The sequence below is a fragment of the Paroedura picta genome, chromosome 3 (genome assembly GCF_049243985.1).
Source record: "Paroedura picta isolate Pp20150507F chromosome 3, Ppicta_v3.0, whole genome shotgun sequence".
NCBI lineage: Eukaryota > Metazoa > Chordata > Lepidosauria > Squamata > Gekkonidae > Paroedura > Paroedura picta.
Genome location: NC_135371.1, coordinates 139726945 through 139751273, shown reverse-complemented (window position 1 = coordinate 139751273; position 24329 = coordinate 139726945). Strand labels below are relative to the sequence as shown.

The following is a 24329-nucleotide window of genomic DNA, read 5'->3' as shown; positions in this document are numbered from 1 at the left end:
GAATTTTCTCCAGGCCTGAATAGCCAGGGATTCGGGGGGGGGGGACGGGGCGGGGCGGCATCATCTAGGCACAGAATTGGGGCCACTGTGGGTGGGCAGGTACTTGTGAATTTCCTCGCTGGAGAGAAGGCACCATCTCGGAGAGCGGCAAGTAGTGTGAGGACTTACCGCTCTAGAAAGGCGGTAGACAAAGAAACACAATTTTAAGTTGCAATAGATGTGTTATTTATATTCTCATTTTATCTGACATTACCTGTTCTGAGTCAACCAGAGAAGGGCAGGCTATAAAAGTAAACTCTAATCTGATGATGATGATGATGGGCATGAGGGGTGGAAAGCGCCTCGTGGCAGGGGTACGTGGGAAGCCACAGCAAGGCCATGCCGAAGAATTAGCTCCGTGCATCCCGCAGGGGGCGCCCACGCGTGGCCTGGAAGGTTCCGCGCTCTCGGCGCCCTTCCTCGCGTCTTGGCGGGGCGGGGCGAGGCATCCGGGCGTGCGCGGCTGATTCGGGCGCCGGCAGCTGCAGCGGCGGGGAGAGGTGCGGGGCGCGATGTTGCCGGCGGCGCGTGCGGATTACCTGGCGCCGTGGTGGGCGTCCTGGCTGCACGGACTCCCCCACCTGAGCCTGAGCCTGCATCCCGTCTCCAGCGCCTTCCGCCCGAAGGACGCCGACTACCAGCAGGTGCGCTTTCGCCCGCCCGAGCCACGTTTCCCTCGTAGCAGCTGGTGCCCCTGCTTCCACCGTGGGGCTGACCTTGCCTACGGCGCCCCTTGCGTCATCCTCGCCTCCAGGCAAGCCCTCGCCGGAGCTGGTGGGAAAGGGGCTCCTGAGCGCGGCTTTGCTCTTCGCGGGGGGTGGGATGGGATGGGGTGGAGGGGGTCGTTGCTGTCCACCGCAGTCTTTCCCATTGAGGGGTCCCCTCTCCAGAGACCCCTAGCAGGATCCTGCCCCCTCCCCCTCGGACCCTCTCTGCCGTTACTCGCTGCCTTCTTTGTTCCCCCAATGGCTGCTGAAACCCACACCGTGCATTCCCGCGAGCGCGCCGTGATTTGCTGCCTAATGCCGTGACTCCTTGCGCTGGTAAAGCACCCTTGTCTGCCGGCACGAACCAAACCGCTGGTCTCCAGCCCCCTCCCCCCCATAAAGCAGCCTGCCCGCCCGAATTTGGGCCTCCAGCCGGGCCTCCTAGTCCCACTTGCCCATTTCCAGCTTTCCCCGGCAGATCAGCTGAGAAATCCAGCTCACCTCGTGATGGCCACCGTAAAGAAGGATCCAAGTTTCTGAGTGGTCTGCAGCTGCACTTGCTATTGAGGGGCCATTGAACATACGCCGAGGCTGAAATAACAAGATGTGTTTCTCAAGGCTGTGATTTGACAACATGTGAATGGGGTGTTTTCCATTAGGCTTCCTTGTACTGAATTCCCTCTTTTGTCCATTGTCTCCTATCTCAAACCGCCTTTTATCTCTGAGCTTATGTTGATGTGGTAAAAAAAACAACAACAACAACCTTTGCACAATTTCTCAGTAGCTGAATCCCTTGTCCGCCTGCAGATCCTTTGTGTATCCTGATGTGAACCGTGTAAATAATGCTCCCATTAACCTCTATTAATTAGTGGTTTATTTTGGATATATTCTGGCCATTTAGAATGAACTTTGCTTCTGTATTTTGAAACCTCTGTTAAAGGACTGGGTCATCTTCTGTTCCTAGATACAGCTTTGCTTCTGTAATAGCTGTGACATTAGCTGTGACAATAGCTGTGTATTTGGTCTTTGTATTTTGGAGCAAAAAGCTGCTTTGGAGGGAGGCGAGCAATGGGGTTCCACAGGGCTCTGTACGGGGGTCTGGTACTTTTCAACATTTTTATCAAATCTGGTTGATGGGGCAGAGGGACTACTTAAATTTGCAAGTGACACCAAATTGGGAGTAGCAAACACCCTGGAAGATATAGAGTTCATTGAGATCTGAACATGCTGGGAAAGTGGGCAAATGAGAATAAGATGCAGTTCAATAAAGAGAAGTACAGAGTTATACATCTGGGTCACAAAAATAACAAGTGGAGGGAGATACACTTCTGGGTAGCAGTGTGTGTGTGAACAAGGACTTGGGGTCCTTGTGGACTGTAAGCTAAATACGAGCATATAGTGTGATGCGGTAGTAAAGAGGACGAATGCATCTTGACCTGTATCAACAGAGGCATTGCAGTGAAATCACAAAATGTCATAATGCCACTGTATACTGCACCTGGAGTACTGAATGCTGTTCTGGAGACCTCACTTCAAAAAGGATGTGGACAAAATTGGGAGGGTGCAGAGGAAAGTGACAAGGATGAGTCAGGGGCAGGGGACCAAGCCCTGAGGAAAGGCTGAAGGGGTTGGGAATGTTCAGCCTGGAGAAGATGTGGTTGAGAGAGGATTGCACTCTTTAAGTCCGCCATTCTCAACTTTTTTACCATTGACATACCCCTGAAACATTCTTCAGACAGAGAAACCTCAGAAGTGGCGCAATAGTGCAGAATATGGCTGGGAAGCACAACTAAGTACCTGCCTTCCCGGGGCCCCTTCCCTTCTCACTCCTTCCATCATTGCTCATTGTGGGAGGTGTGGTTGGGTCAACATAACCATATATGGTCATCTCCCCAGTAAATGTTTAACAGTTTTTAAAAATTCACTCATTCAGAAAACCCTTCCAGGGCCTTCATAAAACTCCAGGGTTTCAACTTCAAGGCCATAAGCGGTCAGGGTCCAGTGTACCTGAGGGATCGCCTCCCCGCCTATGCCCCCCAAAATGCTCAGCGCTCCACCGACACCAACCAGCTAAGGATCCCTGGCTCTAAAGAAGTCCGTCTGGTCTCAACCAGGGCCAGAGCATTCTCTGTTCTGGCCCCCACCTGGTGGAACGAGCTCCCGGAGGAAATAAGGGCCCTGGCGGAGCTTAAACAGCAGGGCCTGCAAAAAGGAGCTCTTCCGCCAGGCATTTGGTTGAGACCAGACACAATCAACAGCGACCAAAGGGCCCCTGCTTCCCCCCCTACCCCACCTCAGAATTCCACCAATATGCTCTGGACCTGTTGGTATTGTTGCACTGTTGTATTGTTATGTTGTTTATACTGTTACATTGTTATATGGTTACAACTATTAGTTATTATTATTATAAGGTTATTCACATGTTTTTATAGACCGTTTTATGTATTGTTCCTTGTCCTTATGTAAACCGCCCTGAGCCTCCGGGGAGGGCGGTATATAAATATAATAAATAAATAAATAAAACTGTTTTGGATTCTGCTGGAATCTGAATCACCTCAAATTACCCTTTACTGGGTCAAATTCTGCTGAATTTAAACACCAATATTTTAAAATATGCAGCCTCCCCCCTTCTTCCATTGCCTTCTACCATTGTCTGAGAAAGTGGAGGGAGGCATTTAAAGGGCACACCAATCAGCTGGTCATAACAAATCAGCTTATTGGCACACCCTTTAATTGCATCCTGCCCATGGGAGGGAAGGGAAGAGAGCGTGCAAAGCAGCTACTTGGCAGACCCTTTACATGCCTCTTCTTCAGCCTTGGAGGATCAGGGGGGAGGCATTTAAATCAGGGGTAGTCACCCTGTGGTCCTCCAGATGTTCACGGACTACTGTCCCCATGAGCCCCTGCCAGCAAATGCTGGCAGGGGCTCATGGGAATTTTAGTTCATGAACATCTGGAAGACCACAGGGTGACTACCCCTGCTCTAGAACTATTCAGTAGTGTGGATGTTGGACAGGACTGAGGGAGAAAGGTTTCAATCCTTTTTTTCAATGCCTCATTCTACTTCCTGTGTTGAATGCCAGGCAGTCTTGAATAAATAGAATTGAGCTTGTATTGGGTTCCACTTTCGACCTTTTGGGAAGACTTGTGTCTCCAATAAAGTACAGTATTTGCTGGCGCGTAAGACTACTTCCCCCCCCCCTGAAAAACATGCCTCCAAATGGGGGGGGGTCGTCCTATACGCCGGGTGCACTTCAGTACTGTAATGTAATGTAACAAACTCTATATTTTGAGTGGAAATGTTGGGGGGTCATCTTATACGCCCATTCGTCTTATACGCCGGCAAATACGGTATTTACAAGCCAGTAGTTGATCAGATAGCTCTTTAGCACCACACGGAATGCACAGGTCTTTTCCAAGACTAAAACTCAGGGAAAATATGCTAAGTAAAGAATCCCTGAGCTGTATTACTGGGAGGGGGGATTGAACTTGATAAGGCTGGCCTGTTCCCAGATAATCTTCCTCCAGTTAAAGAACTGGTATATTGTTGTGTAGGAAAGCTGTTCTTGTCATAAGTCCTAGAATAGCATTTCTCAACTTTTTTACTGTTGAAAAACGCCTGAAACATTCTTCAGGCTTTGAAAAACCCCAGAAGCGGCACAATCCTGCAGAATACGGTTGGGAAGCATAGCTGTGCACACACAAACCCAGGGCCCCTCCCCTCCTAACCTCTCCAGGCTCAACATTAGCCATGGGGAGGGGGCAGATTGACATGACCATATATGGTCATTTCACGTGATAAATGTTTGAACCAATAGATATATTAAAATTAATTAACTCCCATCCATTTGGGAAACCTTTCCATGGCTGTCAAGAACCCCTAGGGCAGTAGTTCTCAACCTTCCTAATGCCGTGACCCTTTCTTTAATACAGTTCCTCATGTTGTGGTGACCCCCAACCATAAAATTATGCAAGTGTCCTTTCACAGAAATTAAACCAAAACTGACCAATAGTATGAATATTGTTCATGATTGTATATAAATTGTTTTTCCCCTGGGGTTTCTCGGTTCAGTTCTGCCTCTTGTCCCACCGATCTCACACTTTTCCGCTGCTCCAGACAGACGAACGCTGTATCTTGATCTACCCCACAAGTCTGTTGTGTGGATGGCGCACCCCCTGCCAAGCTACTTGCCCTGCTGCGACCCTTGTGAAAGGGTCATTTGACCCCCAAAGGGATCCTGACCCACAGGTTGAGAACCACTGTGCTAAGCAATTGTAAATCCAGTTCTGATGGCCAAGAGCATTTTGCATTGCCTGACAGTTAAAGGTCAGGGATTTCAGTCATTTAAAAAATATAATCAATATATAGACCAGTGGTCCCCAGCCCCCGGGCCGGGGACCAGTACTGGTCCGTAGATCAGTTGATACCGGGCCGCTGTTCCTCCTCGTCCTCCTCCCCAGCTGGGGATCCCCCAGCGAGCGGTGGGAAGTCAGGGACACCAGTGGGAAAGCAAGTGGAGCAGGGGCTCGCAGCAGTTGTGACGACGTCCCTTGGCAAAAGACTAGCCCTCCCCCCCGGGCTTCAGTAAAATTGTCAAGCGTTGACCGGTCCCCGCTGATGAAAAGGTTGGGGACTACTGATATAGACCATATATTAAAGTATATTAAAAACTACATACATCAACAGTTCTGCCCATTTTATTTATTGGTTTGCATTTATATAATGCCCTCCCTTGCTGGTCAGGGCGGTTTACAGAAAATGTTAGATGAGTGACATAGTACAAGATAAGCCTGGTAACCGTGTCAATGATTTTAACCGTGTCAACAAACCATTTTAGGTTTTATATGCATGCTCAAGAGCAGGGGTAGTCAAACTGCGGCCCTCCAAATGTCCATGGACTACAATTCCCAGGAGTCCCCTGCCAGCGAATGCTGGCAGCGGGCTCCTGGGAATTGTAGTCCATGGACATCTGGAGGGCCGCAGTTTGACTACCCCTGCTCAAGAGTTTAATCTGTTAACTTTATATTTTCACAATCTGAATTCGTATCTGAAATTGAGCTGAAATCCCAAGCAATGTTATGTGTAATGAGAAATCAGTACTATGATAGGCACTGCTAACATTCTAAATTGGAAATAATGGGGGCGGGGGGAAGGTGCTTGCTTTCACCATAGTGGTCAAAGCTGCCTAGGTGAATTCTGTGCTATGCCCATTCTCAGGTGCTAAAAGGATACTCTTTATTGATGTCACTAAGTAAAGGATAGACAGCTTTAGACCAGTGGTTCGCAACCTTGGGGTCGAATAACCCTTTCACAGGGGTCGCGGCAGGGCAAGCAGCTTGGCGGGGGGAGGGGGAGCCATCCACACAACAGCCTCGGGGGGGGGGGGTAGATCGAGATGGAGTGTTTGTCTGTCTGGATCAGTGGAAAAGAGTGTGATCAGGATGGTGGGACAAGAGGCAGAACAGAACTGAGAAACCCCGAAAAAACCCAATTTATATACAATCATAAACAATGGATCTTCTTGCCATTGGCCAGTTTCAGTTTAATTTCTGTGTAAGAACACTTGCGTAACTTTATGGTTGGGGGTCACCACAACATTTGGAACTGTATTAAAGGATCACGGCATTAGGAAGGTTGAGAACCACTGCCTTAGCAGCAATTGCTAGCCATTCTGGGGTCTCTCTTCTTTTTGTTGTGTTTTACACAACCTTTCCTCATATGACTTGCCTTGACATTCGCTCGTTTCTTTTTCTGCATCTGTATGTCCAGGCTGCTCCTGACATGAAGGCTAAGCCTGGAGCACTGATCCCCAGCTAACAAGGATGCATTCATACTCTAAAAGATAGGAAATGTTACTTTCCCCTTTTAAAAGACAAACAAGTCTTTCCCCACTGATGGCCATGTGCATTTTAAAGGTTAAAGCAGATCTGCTCATATAAGCACCCTTCCTACATGTCAGGTCCATATACAGGCTCTCAAATACAAAATGTTAAGAAGCAGCCTCTTTCCATAGAACAGTGAATACGTTTTCCAATTTTCTGATTAACATCAGGAAAAGCCTTGTAGAAACTGGTTATTACCTACCTCCTCCCCAAAACTATTTTTCTTTTGGCTACTGGCTGTCCACATTGAGTGGATTATGTCCTGCTCATACTTTGTACGCTCCATTTGTCAGCTGCTGCCTGATAAGTAGCTGTCCTATCATAATGAGTTCCACTGTGTAATTCTATCCCTGACACCTCTATTTGCCCATTTCAAAATCCTGTGTCTACTGGATATTTGTTTGCGGGTGAGAGCTTTGAAATTACGCTGGCAGGCATGCCGAGTGCAAACCGGGCTAATTGAATCCAGGACTTTGACTCGTTCCCCATGTATCTGAGACTCATCTCTGATATGCCAAGAGCTAGCACTGCAAAAGTGGGTAATGGTATCGACAGATCTGGAGGGGGAAGAGTCAAAGTAGTGGGATACTGCACTTATAGGGATATAATTGCAGCCAATCTGTTGGTGGTGTGCCAAGTAGACAAACTAATGGAATTGAACAGAGCTTCAATTTGGAAAAAGGAAGCACAGGAATGTTTCAGTCTTGACCTGTAGGAAGTAGACTGTGGGTGTTCTAATAGCCTTTAAAACATGGCTGCTGAACTGAATTGACTAAAGCAAGGACTGATCCAAAGAGGTTACATACAGTACGGTGTATATGGATAACAACCCATTATGATCCCTCAAAAGCTGCTTTGAAGGTTAGAGTCCTCCTGAGGAGCATTGAGTATGGAGTGCCCCCATTGCTCGTGGACAGACACTTGGAGACTTCCTGTGTCTGAGCTCTGGTGTCTTGAGTGCTAAGTTGTGATGGACACAACTGCAGTTCTACAGCTTCATAACACATACCATTGCTGGGGACAAGTTGAGAGTTGTAATTTGCTTACTAGAACTTACGGATGTGGTTTTCATGGCAGGCTTTACCTATCTGAAATTGGCCTCTTTGAGCCTCAAAGGAAATAGAATAAAATAGATTCCAAGTAACTCAGCACAAGGCTGCAAACCTCTTGTCTTAGAACAGGTGATGGCAGCCATGTGGCTTAACCTCAATTTTGGTTCTGAGATATGGCAGCTAGATGTTGTGGCCAAATTGATTGCAAGTCTTTGTGTCTGAGTCAGGAGAACAACAAAACAGTCACTTTTTCTCCTGCGGATTGTTAATTGAGCCTTCTGTATTTTATATGATCTCTCCAGAATTGGAACATCTGGACCAAAGATGCCTATGAGAGCAAGTCTATGCTGGTTTCCTCAGAAATAAGTCTCATATTATTCAACAGGGCTTTCTGTCACAATTAAAAGGAGTATTCAAACAGGGTCTTGCTTGTACAGAAGAAGAGGTTTTTTATACCCCACTTTTATGCCATATTAGAAACCACTGCTATTAACCACCACACCAAGCTTTTAACCACTATACCAAGCATATGTTTGCTGAGGATGTTGTTCCATGAGGTCAATGTTGGTTCATGAGGTAGGTGTTTTGTTATGAGGGAGATGGTCAGGTTAAGTGTGTGGCCAGCCCTTCCCCACCTGGCTCACTCAGAGAGGAGGAGGGATGGGGAATATGGGGGGGGGCAAGGGGAGGTTGACCTTCAGGAAGGCCAATTTATCTACCCTGGCAGATCCAGGTGGGAGTGGTGTGGGCTGAAATTGTCTCCCAGCTTCCTCTGGATGCTGGTGGGGGAGCAGGAGAGAAGATTCATGGCCATTGCCATAGATTGGCCAATTTATACAGATTGTGCCCTTGCATTACCATTGTTTGAGGAAATTGGTGGTGGCGAGGTCAAGGAATTCATTGAGGTACCCCCTCACCATTTCCTCTGCTGAATCTTCTTCTGTGGCACTCCTGGCCTCCCTGTTGCTGACTTTACCACTCACTTTGCCAGTTTCTGCCAGATTGGACTTTTCTTCCCCCTCTTCCACCTGATGCTCCCTCAGGCCACATCTGCTGCCCCGAAACCTTCACACTTGTTTGCAGAGCTCCTGCTTTTATTCCATGAGCTCTGCAATGCTGCCTTTAATCTGTGAGTTGCAGATACAGGCCAGTTTGCACTCCTGTTACTTGAAGAGAAGATGAAACCCTCAGATCTTGTTGAACACCCTCTTCTGGGGTGTTTACTACTCCCAATTTGATGTCATCTGGAAATGTAATGAGCAGTCCCTCCACCCCCTCACCTAGATCATTGATAAAAACCACATTGAAAAGTGCCAGACCCAATACTGAGCTCTGTGGCTCACCTCCCTGCAATTCTATATAAGTGGGCCTTCATCCAAGGAACTGACGAGCTAAACCTCTGTGCTCACACTGTGCTTCTCTCTGCCCATACAGAGAGATTTGGTGGCTCATAGCCCTGAGTCCGCCTACACACAAACCCCAGGACCAGAGAGCAGATCACAACCAAGAAGAGTGGGAGTATGAAATCTGGGTCCTCAGCCAAGGAACCCAATTGCTAAGCCCCACAGCTTGGCAAGAGCAGAGAGACTTGATGGCTCAGAACTCTTGAGTCCACCTACGCTCAAACCCCAGCAACAGAAAGCAATGGATCTCCTATGTTTTTCACAAGCTCTATGCCTCTCTCTTGGACTGTCATCTGCCAAAAGAGAAAAGGATGGTAGCTGAGCTGACAACATATAGCACTAGTAAGTAAAACCTGTTGTTGAAAAAATACATTGAGCTCTAGAAAAGGTAGGGGGAGCAGGTATGACAGGCTATAGTAAAAGGAAGGAGCTTTGGGCACTGCCAAGCTGGCTTTCCATCCAGGGCTGGGCCGATGCCCACCCACCAGATCTCCAGTGCAACCTCCTATAGCAGCAGCACATGCATCTCAAAAGGCAGGATACTGTGGCAACCCCCAGGAAGAAGCACCACTACACTCCATGCCCTGTGGTACTGGCATAGCCCCTAGCAAGGAATCCACAGCTGAGCCACTGCAGGAGCACCAAAGAGCCAGCCTCCATGCCCTTTGAACTGCCTGCTAGCCCAGCCCACCGCAGGCACAGTCCCAACAGAGGTCTAGCTGGACTGCACTGCCTGAATCAGTCCCACACTGCCCACCCACAGGGGCTCCAGCCCTGAGCTAACAGGGATGGGTCAGCACACAAATAAAATATGTATTTATTTAAGCGCTGTCTGCTACCCAAGGACATGAGTTTGCAAAGAGGGCCTGAAAAGACATGGAATTTACTGCCAGCCTCCCTGGGGGTCACAAAGTTAGAAAAACATAATTTACATTTCCCAGCTGCCCCCAGTCCTCTGGTCAAGCAAAGCTAGAATGAGCAGTTACTAGGCAGAAAGAGCATCTTGACGAAATTCAAACTGTAATATCAACATGTTGTGGACAGGATACAGATTCACAACATAACATCACCCCATGACATGAACAGGTGACATCAGGTTCATGACAGTGGTGGGGTCCCACAGGCAGAGGACAGGAAGCTGCTCGCCTGCCTCCCCCTCCCCCCTGGGGCCAAATGGTATGATGACTTGGAGAGGGAAAGTATAAACCTCCATGTGCTGGCTTTGGGAAAGCCCCATGTGAGTACTGTGGGGTGTGTGTGTGTGTGTGTGTGTGAAATTGTGTCGTATCCCACTGTTAATGACTGCTTCTGACAGGATGACTGGTATCCGTGTGGGCTGAAATATGAATGGGGCTTCATGACGGATTTATAAGATGCCCTTTGTGTGTTCAGTGCTGCTGCTAATTGCTCCTTAAGGTGGTGCAGCCTGTTGGCAAGTTGAAAGTGGGGATCCTAATGCCTCCTCTGAGCTATTTTCACGATGCCTTTGTGGGAAGAGGGTCATTCACTCCCACAGCTGTGTATTTAGATGGAAGGACTGGTGTTTTCTTGTTTGCAAAGGTTGTGTTTACTATATTTTTGTTTCTGTATGTACAAACACACTTTTCACTATTTCTTGAATTCGTAGCATCATGCCTTGTATCAGTATCTGGATCTGCCTCTCTCTCCCTCTCCCTTTCTCCCACTCCCTGTGCATGGTAGCGAGACATGGCAATATGTGATCTGTGAAGCCACAACAAAAAATAAAAGAAGCCTGTGTGAAGGCAAATAATGAAGGACTGCCAAATTAAAACTTGGCTCCTGTTGCTTTCCAGTGCAGCAGATGCACTAAAATGCCTGGCAATCAAGGCACAAAGCCTTGGCAAATGCAGCCGTGCTTAGCCGCTTAAGCGGGCGGTGCTACTTCTTTCCCTTGGCTGGTGTACTCCACATGGTTGTAGCGGAGTGAGGAAGGAGTGCATTTTTAATTTCCAAATGTCTGTACATCTCAACCTTTTCCTCCAAAACCTCCTTGTGTTGTCTATCAGTATTCCTTCATCATCACCCAATACTTGCCTGAGATCTTTCATGCTCCTTTTCATGTGTTATTGGGGTGGGAAGTCTGTTTCGTCTTATCCATTTAAAGCAAATGCATTTGGAATATATTGGCAGTTTTCTTAGGTGGTCATAAAGGAATTTTATTTCATTTATTGCAGAATTTTATCCCAGCCTTCCCTTCAAGGAGCTCAGGATGGCACACCTAGTCTCCCATCCCACATCGTTTTATTCTCACAAGAACCCTAAGAGGTAGAGAATGAGTGGTCCAAAATCACTGAGACAGTTGCATGGAAGAGTGTGAATTTGAACCCAGGTCTTCTCTGGTGTGTTGTGGATCTCAGACTATTAGTACACCATCCTCTGCGACCCTGTTTTTAGTGTTTGCCACAGCATGCAGTTCATTAATTGAGATGCTTGGAAACCCAGATGCAGCCATGTCCCTGTGGCTGAAGGATGCTTTAATAATTCACTGATGCCAGCTTCTTAAAAATGCTTCTGATGGCAGGCTTCAGAGTTTTCTCGCACCAACCACCACATTAGGTGAAGTCAGCTGCATTGTAATTAAGTGGGACAGTTTTTCTATTAACACAAGATCAATGTGTGAGCCTGCAGCTGACATTTTGCATTTTTATAGGTGGTGTTTAGACTCTGGAACAGAAGCATAGCTGCTGTTCTAGGGGTGGGTGGAGGGGGGAAGAGCAATGTTATATCAAACCAAACTGAAAGGGCAGAAGCACTTGTACAATGTAGGGTTGCGTTGTACTTCCTGTTTGACATCTCTCTTTAGCTGCAGGGAGGAAAGCTTCTGGACACTGAGGACAAGACCTGGACTCTGGTGCAAAGATATGCTGTCACATCATTATATGTCATGGATTGAAATTTATCATAGTCATGTCACACAGTACTAAGCGTAGTTTAGTCTGAATCATGAAAATTAAAAGTTTCCAGATGTCATGGCTGTGGAGAGCTTTTGGAAAGGAAAGGAAACTGTGTGGGACCATGCCCTTGGGGGTTTGCCATCTCCCAGTCTGCTTCATCCAATCCACATCCTTTCCAGTTCTCCAATATCATCTTTTCTGGTGGGTTGTGCCAAACTCAGGCAGCAAGTGTGCTGATCTAAGTTGGAACAGACCTGAGAACTTAGACATCTAGCTGGTGTACTGTCCGCCTAATATACCAGCAGCTAGCCTGTTGGGCCTACTTGAGGCAACTGCCACCTGGGTGTTGCAATACCCATCATCTTGGGCGATTTCAGTGTCCACACGAATGAGAGTACCTCACATTCAGGCCCAGACCTGATGTCTGCCATGATAACACTAGGGCTCTCACAAATTGTCCCCAATCGTACCCACTAGGCTGTGAAATTATCCGCTAGCCCATGCCCAGCACAATTGTTCAAAATTGTGCATTCTCTAACCACCCTAGTTGAAGAGTGCCAAATTAAAAACCAGTTGGATATTAGCGGTGAGGCATTTGCAAGCTTTTTGCAGATAAAATCTTGACGTTCTCGCCCCAACCACTGCCACAGTAAAAGAACTAGAGGCCCCTTGTCCATCTCCAAGAGAAGGATTTAATCATTTCAGATACCTGTTACAGATTAAGGTTGACAGACTGCTAGCTTCAATGAGGCCCACCATTTGTCCTCTATACCCCTGCCCATCATAGCTCCTAAAAACAAGCCACAAGAAAATAGGAAGCCTTCTTCAGGAGATTATCAGTCTCTCCCTATCATCAGGGATCTTCCTGAGTGGGTTGAAGGAAGCAGTGGTAAGTCCCCTTTTGAAGAAACTGTCACTGGACCTGCAAGACTTCACATTCCGTCTCTCACCCAACACTTCTGGGGAAGGTGGTGGAGCAAGCAGCTGACCAATTACTAGCATACCTGGATGAAGCTTCAGTCCTTGACCCCTTCCAATATGGTTTCTGATCTGGCTATGTGATGCAGAAACCACTGGTTACTCTGACGGATGACCAACTGGACTGAGGCAGCTTGGCGATGCTAATATTACTAGGTCAGATAGCTGCATTCGATACATTGACCACGAGCTTGCTCACTGTCTCGTCGATGTGAGGATTCAGGGAACAGCCTTAACATGGCCATCCTCCTATCCCCAAGGTCGAGAACAAAGAGCGGTAATTGGGGGAGAACCACTTGCACCACCGTGAACTCAGTTGCAGAGTGCCAAAGGGGGCAATTCGCTCCCCAACACTATTCAACATTTTTATGCATCCTTTTGCCCAGTTGGTCTGAAGCTATGTCCTCGGCTGTCACTGGTGTGCCGATAAATTCCAGTTTGGTCTTCTGATAGATGGCCAGCCTGATAACCCCCTGGATTCCTTGGCCAGATGCCTGGTAGCTGTAGTGGAATGGTTTCAGTGTAGTTGCTTGAAACTCAATCTCTCAAGAATGGAGGTCCTTTGGATATGTGGGAAAGGGTCAGACCAGCCTGAACAGTGTGCAACTTGAAACAGCACAAATGATCAGGAACCTGAGTGTGATCTTTGATGCCTCCTTAACTGTGGAAGCTCAAAACAAGAGTAGCACAGCTGGTAGTCTTCCGCCTCCACCAAACCAAGCTACTAGTGCCCTATCTCAGTGGTCTCCAACCTTTTTATCACCGGGGACCACTCAACGCCTTTTACTGAGGCCCGGTGTGTGGGTGGGGGGTAGTTTACTCCTCTACTCTCAACCACTGCCCTGGCGCTCTCTGATCGCTATGGTAATGTTAAAACACCCTTCAAAATAAGATACAGTCATGCCACAACAATGAAGTGTATTGTAAAGGGCTGGGGGGGATGAAGTAAATGGCCGGGGGGGGGGGGGAGAAGGCGTCCTTCGGGGCCCACCTCCAATTAGTCGAAGAACCACATGTGGTCCGTGGCCCACAGGTTGGGGATCGCTATCTGACCTTGAAACACCTCACCACAGTGATCCGTACAACGGTCACCTCTAGGCTGTATTACTGCAATGCTAATTGTTGAAAAATGCAGTTGCCCATGTTCTCACCCAAACACCGGGGGAGAGCCCATATCACGACCCTCCAGCAGCTGCACTGGCTATCAGTCAAATACCGGATCAGGTTTAAGGTGCTTATCTTCAAGGCCATACGTGGTCAGGGTCCTGTGCTCATCTATATTCCCCGAAGAGTGACACTCTATCAACTCAAATAATCTGGTGATCCCTGGCCCCAAAGAAATCCACTTGGCCAGAGCCAGAGTCTTCTCATCTGTATCCCCAACTTGGTGGAATGGCCTCCCAAATGAAATCAAGGCCCTATTAGAACTCAAACAGTCCCATAGGGCCTGCAAAAAGGAGCTCTCCTGGCAGACTTTCAAGTGAGGCTGATGACAAGGATCTCCTACAGGTTGGTCCCTTCCCAGGCAACTTAACACTCAGCATGTCCCCAGCCATTGCTGTTGTTCCTTCTTAACTGTTGTAAGGCCCCAAATGTTGCTATTGCAACTGTTACATCTTTTTGCTTGTTCATACTGTTCCAAATGTTTAGATGTGTCTTCATCACTCCCCACTGGTTCAGAGGAAAGCAAAAAAATTGCAATGAAGGATGGCATATAAATTCTATGATGAAAGTAAGTTCTGGGGAATTCAGCATTCAAAGGCATTTTTCCCAAAACTTTTTTCCTAATTTTTTCATTTTGTTCCTTGTGAATTTGGGACAAAGGCCCCCTGTTTGTGCTGGTGGTGCCCCTAAACTACTTTTCCATTATGCTGCCAGTTTGTGTGTTCATAAGGCTGCGAACCATATTGTAAAACTAGCTCCATTGACTCTTTTCCAATTGACAGTTTAATTTCAAGGTTAGAACTGTTCAGATACAGCTTCTCCTCTTCCCTTCGATAGTCACTCATGTCACATGAGAGATGCAGAAAAGAAAATGTTTTTAAAAACAGTAATGCTCTATTTTTCACCACAGTCCGCAGTGACTTGGAGCTTTTTAATGCTAAAATAAGAAAAGAATGAGGCCAAGAAGGCCTTGGATTACTTGAGGTGAAAATCAGAGGATCTTGGCTTGTCCGTGCATCCTTAGGATAGGTAGCCAACCTGTGATTTTAGTTCTTTGTGGGCTGTGGGATGACTGCTCCAGAGACACCTGTGGCCAGAGAGACCTATCTCTAGCAAGGGACACAATTTTGTTTCCCCTCCTCGAAAGCAGATTGTAGTTCTTGTAGCGAGTTTGAAATGGTCTTGTGTCTATGTTTGCCAGCTCCCTGTGGGGCACTATGCCTGGATGAAACTGAGCTGCTATTTATCAGCCATTCAATATACACATATAGCTGGCAATTGGGGAAGGAAGTGGATGATATTATTCTCTCTCTTGCTCTCCCTCCTCAGGACTGGAAATGATCCAAAAGGGAACAGACAGGGCACACTGCTTGTTGTTGCCTCTTACAAACCTGGCACTTCTTGGAAAGATTTGTGCCAGTAGAGAAGCTGTCTGTGGAATATGGCATAGCTGCCTGCTTTGGGAATTCCTGATGTTTATCCTTCGTTCCCAAGAGTGGTCCTTGAGAGCCGTACACTGGATGCTTTTTCTTGCAGGCTATGGGGCTGCAGCCAATTAATAACACTAGTTCACGTGACTGCAACAGCATCTTATTACTGTTCTGAGTGTGGCAGGCTACATTGTGCTGTCAGGCAGTATATCGGCATGATATGGTCTGGTGAATTCTTGAGCGTTGTTTCCCCCCCTTCCCCCACTGCATATTTCAAGTCTTTGAAGTTGTTGAGCAGTCATAACCCTACAGCCTTCAAAGCAGAATGCTCATTGCTAATCTATTCTTATTCCATGCTCGCAGTGAAAGTATTCCCAACTCTCACAGAAGGGGAGGCTGATTCTTTATCTCTAAACTGCATGGAAATTTAACATTGCATATTAACTTGCACTTGGGAAGGGGGTATCTGCTATATGTTACATGGAGAAGTCCAGATGTAAAGAATAATGGAGTTCTAGTGTCATCTTTAATTAAGAGAAGTTGTTTTGGGTTGATTTGGAGTGGTGCACAACCACTTCCCTTGTTTGCCATTTCTCTCCTCCAGGCTGAACTAACTCATTCAGTTCCTCCCTGCATAGATGCCAGTTTGTATCTCTGAGGGCAGCCACATGTTTGAAAGCCCAATGGGAGGGAAATCCCTTATGGGGGCTGAATTGGATCAAGGGAAAAGTTTTGGTTGTTCCTTCCACATGAGGGACTCCTCATTAAATCTGCTGATGAAACCAAATCGGGAGTAGTAGCAAACACTCCCAGAAGATAGAGAGTTCAACGAGATCTGAACATGCAAATTTCATAAAATACATACGCACAAAAGTTTGCATATAATTTATTTTAATTAAGGTCTACTTCCTGGAAAAAAATCCATATTGTGCTCATAATTCTGCTCAAAAGTATATTTCAGTGAGAAGGCTACTGTGGGAAATTGTGGGGTAGTCGGCATTGCAATATGCATGTCGTCTTTGATATCTACTTTTCGTTTTGATGGGAATCATTGCTGAAAACCCTGACACAGTGAACATTTGAAAAGACTAAATCATAGAATCATAGTTGCACGGGTCTTCCTTAAAATGCCACGACCTGTTGTAAACAAAGATGGATGTAAAAAACCATTAGGGGTTAGTACGTTATCTTGGATTCACATCAAACTTTGACAGCTATGTTATCTGACTGCACATAGTAGCGCACCATGCCACCCTGCACTTTTTTGGAGTGAAAGAATTCCATAACTTAATTTGACATTCCCCCCCCCTGACAAAGGCAATTTTCAAAGTGTCAAGAAGGGAATCAAATGGGGGGGGGAGGATTTTTGGAGTGCCCAGTTTACAGCCACCATGGAGGGCCATCCATAGGAGGTCCATGGGCTATAGGATAAGAACTGTCATAAATGCTCTTTAAGAAATTAACTTTTTAAAAGGTGGTTAAAAAAATCAAAGCTAAATTTAGTGATGTGATCTTGTGACTACAGCCTCAGTGGCAGAGTTCTTGATATCTGCTGAGGGGGCTTTGGCTCCTGAGGCACAGAAATGTGCTTTTGTTCTTCTGTCACTTCAAGTGAAATAGTTCCCTTCCTCAGAGGGCTGTCTTTGTTAATAAACACTTGGTGTTTGTTCATCATGAAGGGTGATGGATCTGTGAGAAAAATGTCCCCCCTCCACATCCATGTTCCCTCTAATTTTTCCCCATAATGAGCAGAGCAATTCACATCCTGTGCAGAATATAACTGCTGTAATGGACCATGGGCACAGAGTCCCCTGTGAGGCTCCAGATTGCTGCTGAGAGGAGCTTCCTCACGTGCACAGCTTAGAGGGAACACTGCCCCTAGCTGTGACCTTATAGTCCCCTTTATGGTACAGTTCCAGTTGACGTTCCTCATCATTCAAACTGCCCCCCCTTTCAAGTGATTGTTGTACAGTTCTTTGCCTTAAAAATCTGTGTCTCCCTTCACCCCTCTACTCCAGCATTGGTTTGAACCTGCTGATGAGAGCCTCTGATCTTAACCCCTCCTGACAAAGCATCCTTCTGTCTTGGTGAGTGGAAACCATGTTAGACAGCAGCTGGGGAAAGGTTTGGAAAAGCTGCTCTATGCCTGAAGCAATCCTTGTGAGTTCTGAGCAGATTCCGTGCCATTAAGGGGTAGGTTTTGTCCCCTCTGTCCACAAGACCTGCACTGTGTTTCCAGGCCCTGTTGATGAAAAGCAGCCCTCCAGTCTCCCTGTGAAGTCGGTGGGACAAACGAAGCTTTGATTCAGGGGGAGTGTGTGGGAGACTCTCTTTTCAAAGAGCTGCCTTGATGTGTCAGGTAGTAAACCCCCCCCCCCTTGCAAAACTTGTGAGTGGAAGCAACATACATATGTGTAGTTTTGTGTGGTTGGGTGGGAGTATAGAATGCTGTTTCTGGGCTAATTTTGATCTTAACTGGTAATCATTTTAATTAATGCCATACACCGTGGATTTAGGAGCTGAGGAAACACTCAGTGAAGGTTAATTCAGCACATCATAAAGTATGAAAGGAGAATTCCAAAATGCAGCTGGAATGTGCAGAACTGACCATAAAATAGAAATGTGAGTTCAGTTACACTGATTTCCGTTTTTGCTTCTGCGCCCAATTCACGTGCTGGTATTAAACTTTGTAATTCCTCAATGACCCATACCCAGGGTGCTTGAACCAGTGAGGGCTTCTATTACATGATGCTTTGTTGTGCCTTCCAAAATCACCCTTCTGGGGCTAATCCACAGGCCCCACTCGGGCCTGTCATCTGTGGCATTTGGATACCATTGCCATACTGCTTGGATCCTGGCAGGACTGGTCTTTCCTGAATTCAGGTCTTCTGTGTTGAGGGGAAGCATAAAGCCAGGGCTTCTGTTCTGTTGTGGACCCAGCAGGGTAAGGTTTTCCTCTTCCAGTTTCTGTGTGTCCTGACTGTGGAGGCAGAACTGGGGAGTTTGTATTTCAGTTGGCCCCAAAAGTGCATTTTGGATTGAGGTTTCAGTCTACGTTTGGCCAGTTGCAGGGAGCAGAAATGAAATGAGAAGCACCATTCATTGGTTCTTGAGTCATGGGCGATGAGACAATCCTGCCCTCTGCTCCAGGAAATAGCTGTTTGCTCTTTAGGAAGCTATTGTTGGCCTTGTCCCCAGCACAGCTGTGTCTGTCAGAACTGTGAGAATTGTACTGGAGGAGTAGGAATAGCATGTATCTGAATTCCTTAGGTTGTGTGGTATCCTAAAGAATGGTACTGCAGTTCCCTGTTTTAAGATGTTCATCTGTATGAACAGTAAATGCATGAGTTAAGATGCTCTGACTGTACTCAGAAGAGGACAAGAAAGCCTGTTATTATTAACTCAAAGTCTCCATTCCAAGTTTTAGGGATCCATTTGTTAAAGTAACTCCAACAAGACGGAACAGCTTAAAGCAACTGTCAAAACCATGCATTATGCTTTTGCTGTGTAACCTGATTCCTATCATTAGCAAGCCTTTGCCAGTTATCTATGCATGCAGCTTGTGTAGCCCCCTGATCCTTAGCCTGGTCTCCTCACTTTGGATTCTGTCCAGGGTAGGTATAAATGTACAAACCTGGAGCCTATGCTCCCTGCCTCCCTCTGTCCTGTGCCTGGGAACTACTATCTCTCCCAGGGACCTTGGGCTACAGGCAGGGATGCCAGGCTAAAGACTGCCCATTTTGGTACTGGGAGGGGCTGAGGGCAAGAGGTAGATAAGGGTGCGTTCAATTAGAATCTTTAGTCTCAGCAAAGAGCTCATGATGCTGAGTTCGTTATCCCTTCAATTAAGAGATTTTTCTCAAATGAAGTCTGCTTATGGGGAGTAATCAACAGGACCTCATAGCAATACTTCTATACATCTGCATGCTATATCCACTTCCTACACCCTGGCTTTTATATGCTTCCTCCCCCAGCAACAAATCCTCATCATAAGGCAACAACTCTGGATCAAGTCTCTTTGCATTATTAGGCCATTTCTTCATGAAAAAAAATACCCTGAAATTTTGCTGGATTGGACATTCTGAGCATGTATCTTGACATTTCTGCAGTATAACCATGACAGGAATACTTGAAAGTAGTGCAACAGCTTCTACATCCTCTTCTGGGAAAATATCTGAAGATGGCAAGGATCGAGACAAACAATCAGCTGTCACATTTTTGGTTCTTGGCTCATATCCATTTCATAAGTAAAGAAAAGCAACCATGCTGGCCACCCAGCAGTTTGATTCACAACCCTTCTCAATTCTTTTGCTGTCAAAAACGTTGTCAGGAAACTACAAAACACGTTTCCTTTCTAAGCAGAATCCTTTAGATCGTTCTCTGTCACTAAATGCGAGCAGGGACTCATCATATATTTCCCCAGCTGAAGATATATATGGGTAATAAAAGCTCATCCATTAATTTCATGCCAGGCTCCTGCATGTGTGACTTAATCTGGGCAGGACTGCTTCTGATGAATTAATAAGTACCATTTAAAGAGTCTAGGAAAGGAGGCATGCAAGGATGCTTGGTCAAACAGGAGGCTCCTTAGCCATTTTCTTCAGCTAAGTTATCCACAGCTTAATGCATGATAGGCCCTGTTAGTAAAGCCTATTTAGCTATGGCAAAGGGGAAATAGAAGATTTGACCCATTTTATATTGAATTGTAACTTCTATGTGATACTGAGAACCAAATTTCTTAGTAGATTACCCCCTCCCCCATGGCCCCTGGCATTCCAGATTCTGGGAAGGTGATTCTTCTATTGTCTGATAACGATCCATATGTTTCTAATAGGGTTGCACAGTTTGCTCTGGCTGCCAGACAGATATGGTCTAAGTCGCGGGGATGACTGATCCTGATGATCTATGATATTCAGTTGTATGGATTCCAGCACATGCGATTGTCTCTTATCCTTTGTAATGGCCTATGGCTGTACAATAAACTTGATGATGGTCGTAAAGCCCACTGTGCTGCTGAAGGGCTGAGAAAAAGAAGTTTTGCAAACTCTGCAACCAGCACCTTCAAAGGCTCTCTGCAGTCTGTACTGCTAGGGAACACTGCCCCGTGGTTGCTTTATTATTCAAAAAATGCTCATTTCCTAACTCATAAGCCTGCTGTAGGTAAGTTAGAAGGAAAGATGTTCATTCTAGCTAGCAAAAAAGCTCTTTGCAAAAGTGAGTTTGCTTAACAAAAAGAGGTAGGGATGTGTTTCTCTGTAGTCTGTTGATATTCCCCAATACTTCAACAACATGATCTAACTGCCTCATACCTTAAGAATTGAATTTCTAGGTCCTCCAGCCTATGAATAACTTGCTGCAATATTGACTTCTCATCGTGTCCAATCAAAAAGGATCAATCTAGTCCCATTATTGCTATTTTCCGTTGAACTGACGCAGATCAATTGGACAAAAAGGGATCTTCCCGTAAGCTGGAAAGCAGACTCCCCTGGCGGATCTTAAAAAGTAACACAAGCCAATCCTTCAAAGTTTGCTTCCACGCACTTGTTGCAATCAGGTGTTGGCCAAGTTCTGCAACCAAGGTTTTATTGACTGCACATTTAGGCACTCTGAGTAGTGACCACAGAAAAGAGCCTTGTAGCTTTTCTAGATCATGCTTTCTCAACCAGGGTTTTGTGAAACCCTGGGGGTTCTTGACAGCCCTAGAAGGGTTTCCCGAATTGGTGGGAGTTAATTAATTTTTAATATGTTTTTAAAATTTGTTAAACATTTATCGGGTGACAAGGCCACATGTTGACTTGTTCCCCTTTTCCCAAATGGTCAATGATGGGCCTGGAGGGGGGTGGGAAGGGAAGAGGCCCTACGTGGGAGTATACATAGCTGTGCTTCCCAACCATATTCTGCATGATTCTGCCACTTCTGGGGTTTCTCAAAGCCTGAAGAATATTTCAGGGATTTCTCAACAGTAAAAGAGTTGAGAAAGGCTGTTCTAGACCTACATTTACTGCTTCAATCCAGAGTAGGACCCCATAGAGAAGATGAGGCAGACTTCCATTACAGCTGGAAGTTTTGAGAGTTAGTCATCTAGCTTGGAGAATTTCCTTTAGCAAGGTGAATATAACACATCTGGATGGGAAGCACTGTATTGGGATACTACTGAATGAGAAGGATCCTGTTAAGATGTGTGTGATTGCACTGATTTGGGCTTTAGTTGTTAACTTGGAATGGTTGGATGTTATGCCTGCTTCAGCTGCCCATGCTTATTTGTAATTGTTTTGTCTGACAAACTTGGTTTTGCACTGTGAGTATACATATTTTTGCTCTACTCTTTCTGTTGTACCAATGAAGTCCTTGTGTGTGTGTGCCTGCTCTGGTTATTGCCGTAAATAATTTTTGGGCTGGAGGAATGCCCTTAACAGCTATGTTTACATCCTGTTATCCCCAATTCACTTTCTTGAACAAGTGATCTTTGTGATCAAGGAACTGAATTTACTGTGCCTTTTGGTTGCTCGTCCATCAAACAGCCTTGTACAGCCTTGTACAGCCTCATAAAGTTGCCCCAGAAAGATGAATATATGCTTTACCATGGTGTCCATGAGGAGAAAAGGCAAGATAAAAATGATAGCTAGATGTAGGGTTAGACCTTTGAATATTAGAGCAGCACTTCTGAAGTGAACCAATGGAGTCACTACTGTGGTACTTGTAGGGAACCTTAGATGAGGCAGAGGAGGCAGAATTTCATCTGATGGAGGAAATCAGAATAAAAGAGGATAAACAATCTCATGGTGATCTTGTGAGGCAAGTATTGTAGCTATAGAGCAGGGAGCAAAGTCACAGTGGCCAATTCTCTGCACTCTTGACATGTGGTTGCACTGATGGACACTGAATATTTTTGGTGTAATGTATGGTCATGTAGGCTTCCATATAAATGAAAAATGGGGTGCCTCAAACACCAGTCCTAGGAGTGCAGAGGAAGGCCTGATCAAGCTTACATGGTAATATACGTTTTGAAAGTTTTTTGCACCTTTTACCCCACAGCACAGCTTCTGTTCATCCTCTGTTGTTGGGAATAAAACTCCACATGACCCTCAGGGAATAAATCAGAGAGCACTGTTCCCACAGCACACCCGGACATCCATTCTTCAGTTTTCTTTCCTCTGTTCCTCAATGCTTTGTGAGTTAGCAAGAGTTCTGGACATCATGGAGGAAAACAAAGAATCATTGTGAAAAAGTAAGATTTATTCTAAGAAATGTAACACATTTGGGAATACTAAAAAAACACATAATAGCATTTTAGCAACTCTGTGTTCATGTTAAATGTGGTCAAGGATCTGAAATGCAACTCTAAAGAATCTACAACTGGCAAAAATCAATCTCATTGAACAGATGTGATCCTATGCAGCTGTGCTAGTCTTGGTGAATACAAGACTTAAGGAACCTGCTAGGTAAACATGTGCTGTTTGCAAGAGGAAGGTTATCTGAACTCCAGTGAAGTCCCAAATTATCAAAGTATCTCTGGCAGCTTTTGAAGTCTTGATCTTAACACAGAGGTTAAACACTGTAGCATAGAAATGGAGTGAATGAAGGGGTTGAGTTATCTTTCATGGACGTAAAAAATTAGCCATGTGATTGCAAATCGTAACATGCACTTCTCTGGCTGAAGATGCAGAATGCAATTCAGAAGAGCAATTGGTGATTTGTGAGGAATAGAGAGACAGGAAATCTCATTTCTCACCTCCACACTGCTGCCTCCAGCTTAACTTCCTCATCAAGGGCTCCTCTCTAAGTTCCTTCTGTTTTAAAGTAAATTTGGAAACAAGGGTACTGGTGTGTTAAATAATTTGAATGTCCCCACTCAAGTTTATTAATCTGGTTCCTTTATCATTCCTGGGTAGCTAATGCTTAATTTAGGAAGGAAACAGATTCAAGAGTGCAACAGACAAAGGTATTTTGCTTTTTAAAGCACGACAGAAATTCTCTGTACATAAAATGGCTAAGCCATTTAAAAAACCTGAAAGCTAGAAAAATATATTATTTATTTGTTACATTTATATACTGCCCTCTCCTGAGGCTCGGGACGGTTTACATGAAACGTAAAGAATTATACATTGAACTCAGTGGAGGCTGGGGGCATGGCACCCATGGGTGCAAGGATGGGGCTCGAGGAGGGGCCTGCGTTGCCCCCGGGCCCTGGCGAGGTGGATGCGTTGGGGAGGTGGTGGGAAGCGGGCCAGCGGTGGAGGGGAGAGAAAGTGATGGGGTAGGGTTGGGAACCTGGGGGAGTTCTGGCGGCAAGCTGGGGGGCGTTGGGGCATGCGAGGCAAGGCACAGCAGGCGTCGCGGTGGAGATGCGGGTCAAGGGAGGGCCTGTAATGGGGCAGGGCATGGCGAGGGGTGGGAGTTGGCGTGGTGGCGGGAGACAGGGTGGCAGTGGAGGGGGAAGGGAAGGCATTGGGGAGGGGTGGGACTCAGTCGCGGCTCCCCTGCCTACCGCCGAAGTAGCGTCGACGGAGATCATCCAGGCAGCAGGCGCTGCGGCGGAGACGCAGGGCAAGGAAGTGCATGAGGAACCTGAAGCTGTGGGCGTGCGCAGCAGGGCGCAGTCAGCGGCGTGGACGGGGGAGCCGGCGAAGGTGGGCGCGTCCGCGGGCCGCTGCGTATAGCAGCGGCAGTGGGGACGCTGGAGGCGGGCCGCAATGGAGCGGCGGACGGGGGAGGAAGCGAGAGAAGTCGGCGGCGGGCGGCGTTCAGGGAGGCGGGT

General features: G+C 46.4%; 1 protein-coding gene across 2 annotated transcripts in view; it reads left to right on the top strand.

Moving 5' to 3' along the window:
- Positions 1–498: 498 nt before the first annotated feature.
- Positions 499–24329, top strand: part of TTYH2 (tweety family member 2) — a 104737-nt gene continuing 80906 nt past the window's right edge. Inside the window, exon 1 of one of the 2 annotated variants that reach the window (XM_077328286.1) lies at positions 499–683. In XM_077328286.1, the coding sequence (XP_077184401.1) occupies positions 552–683 (132 nt within the window). In that variant the 5' untranslated portion in view covers positions 499–551. The remainder of the gene's footprint in view (positions 684–24329) is intronic. The other variant, XM_077328285.1, reaches the window with a different exon arrangement.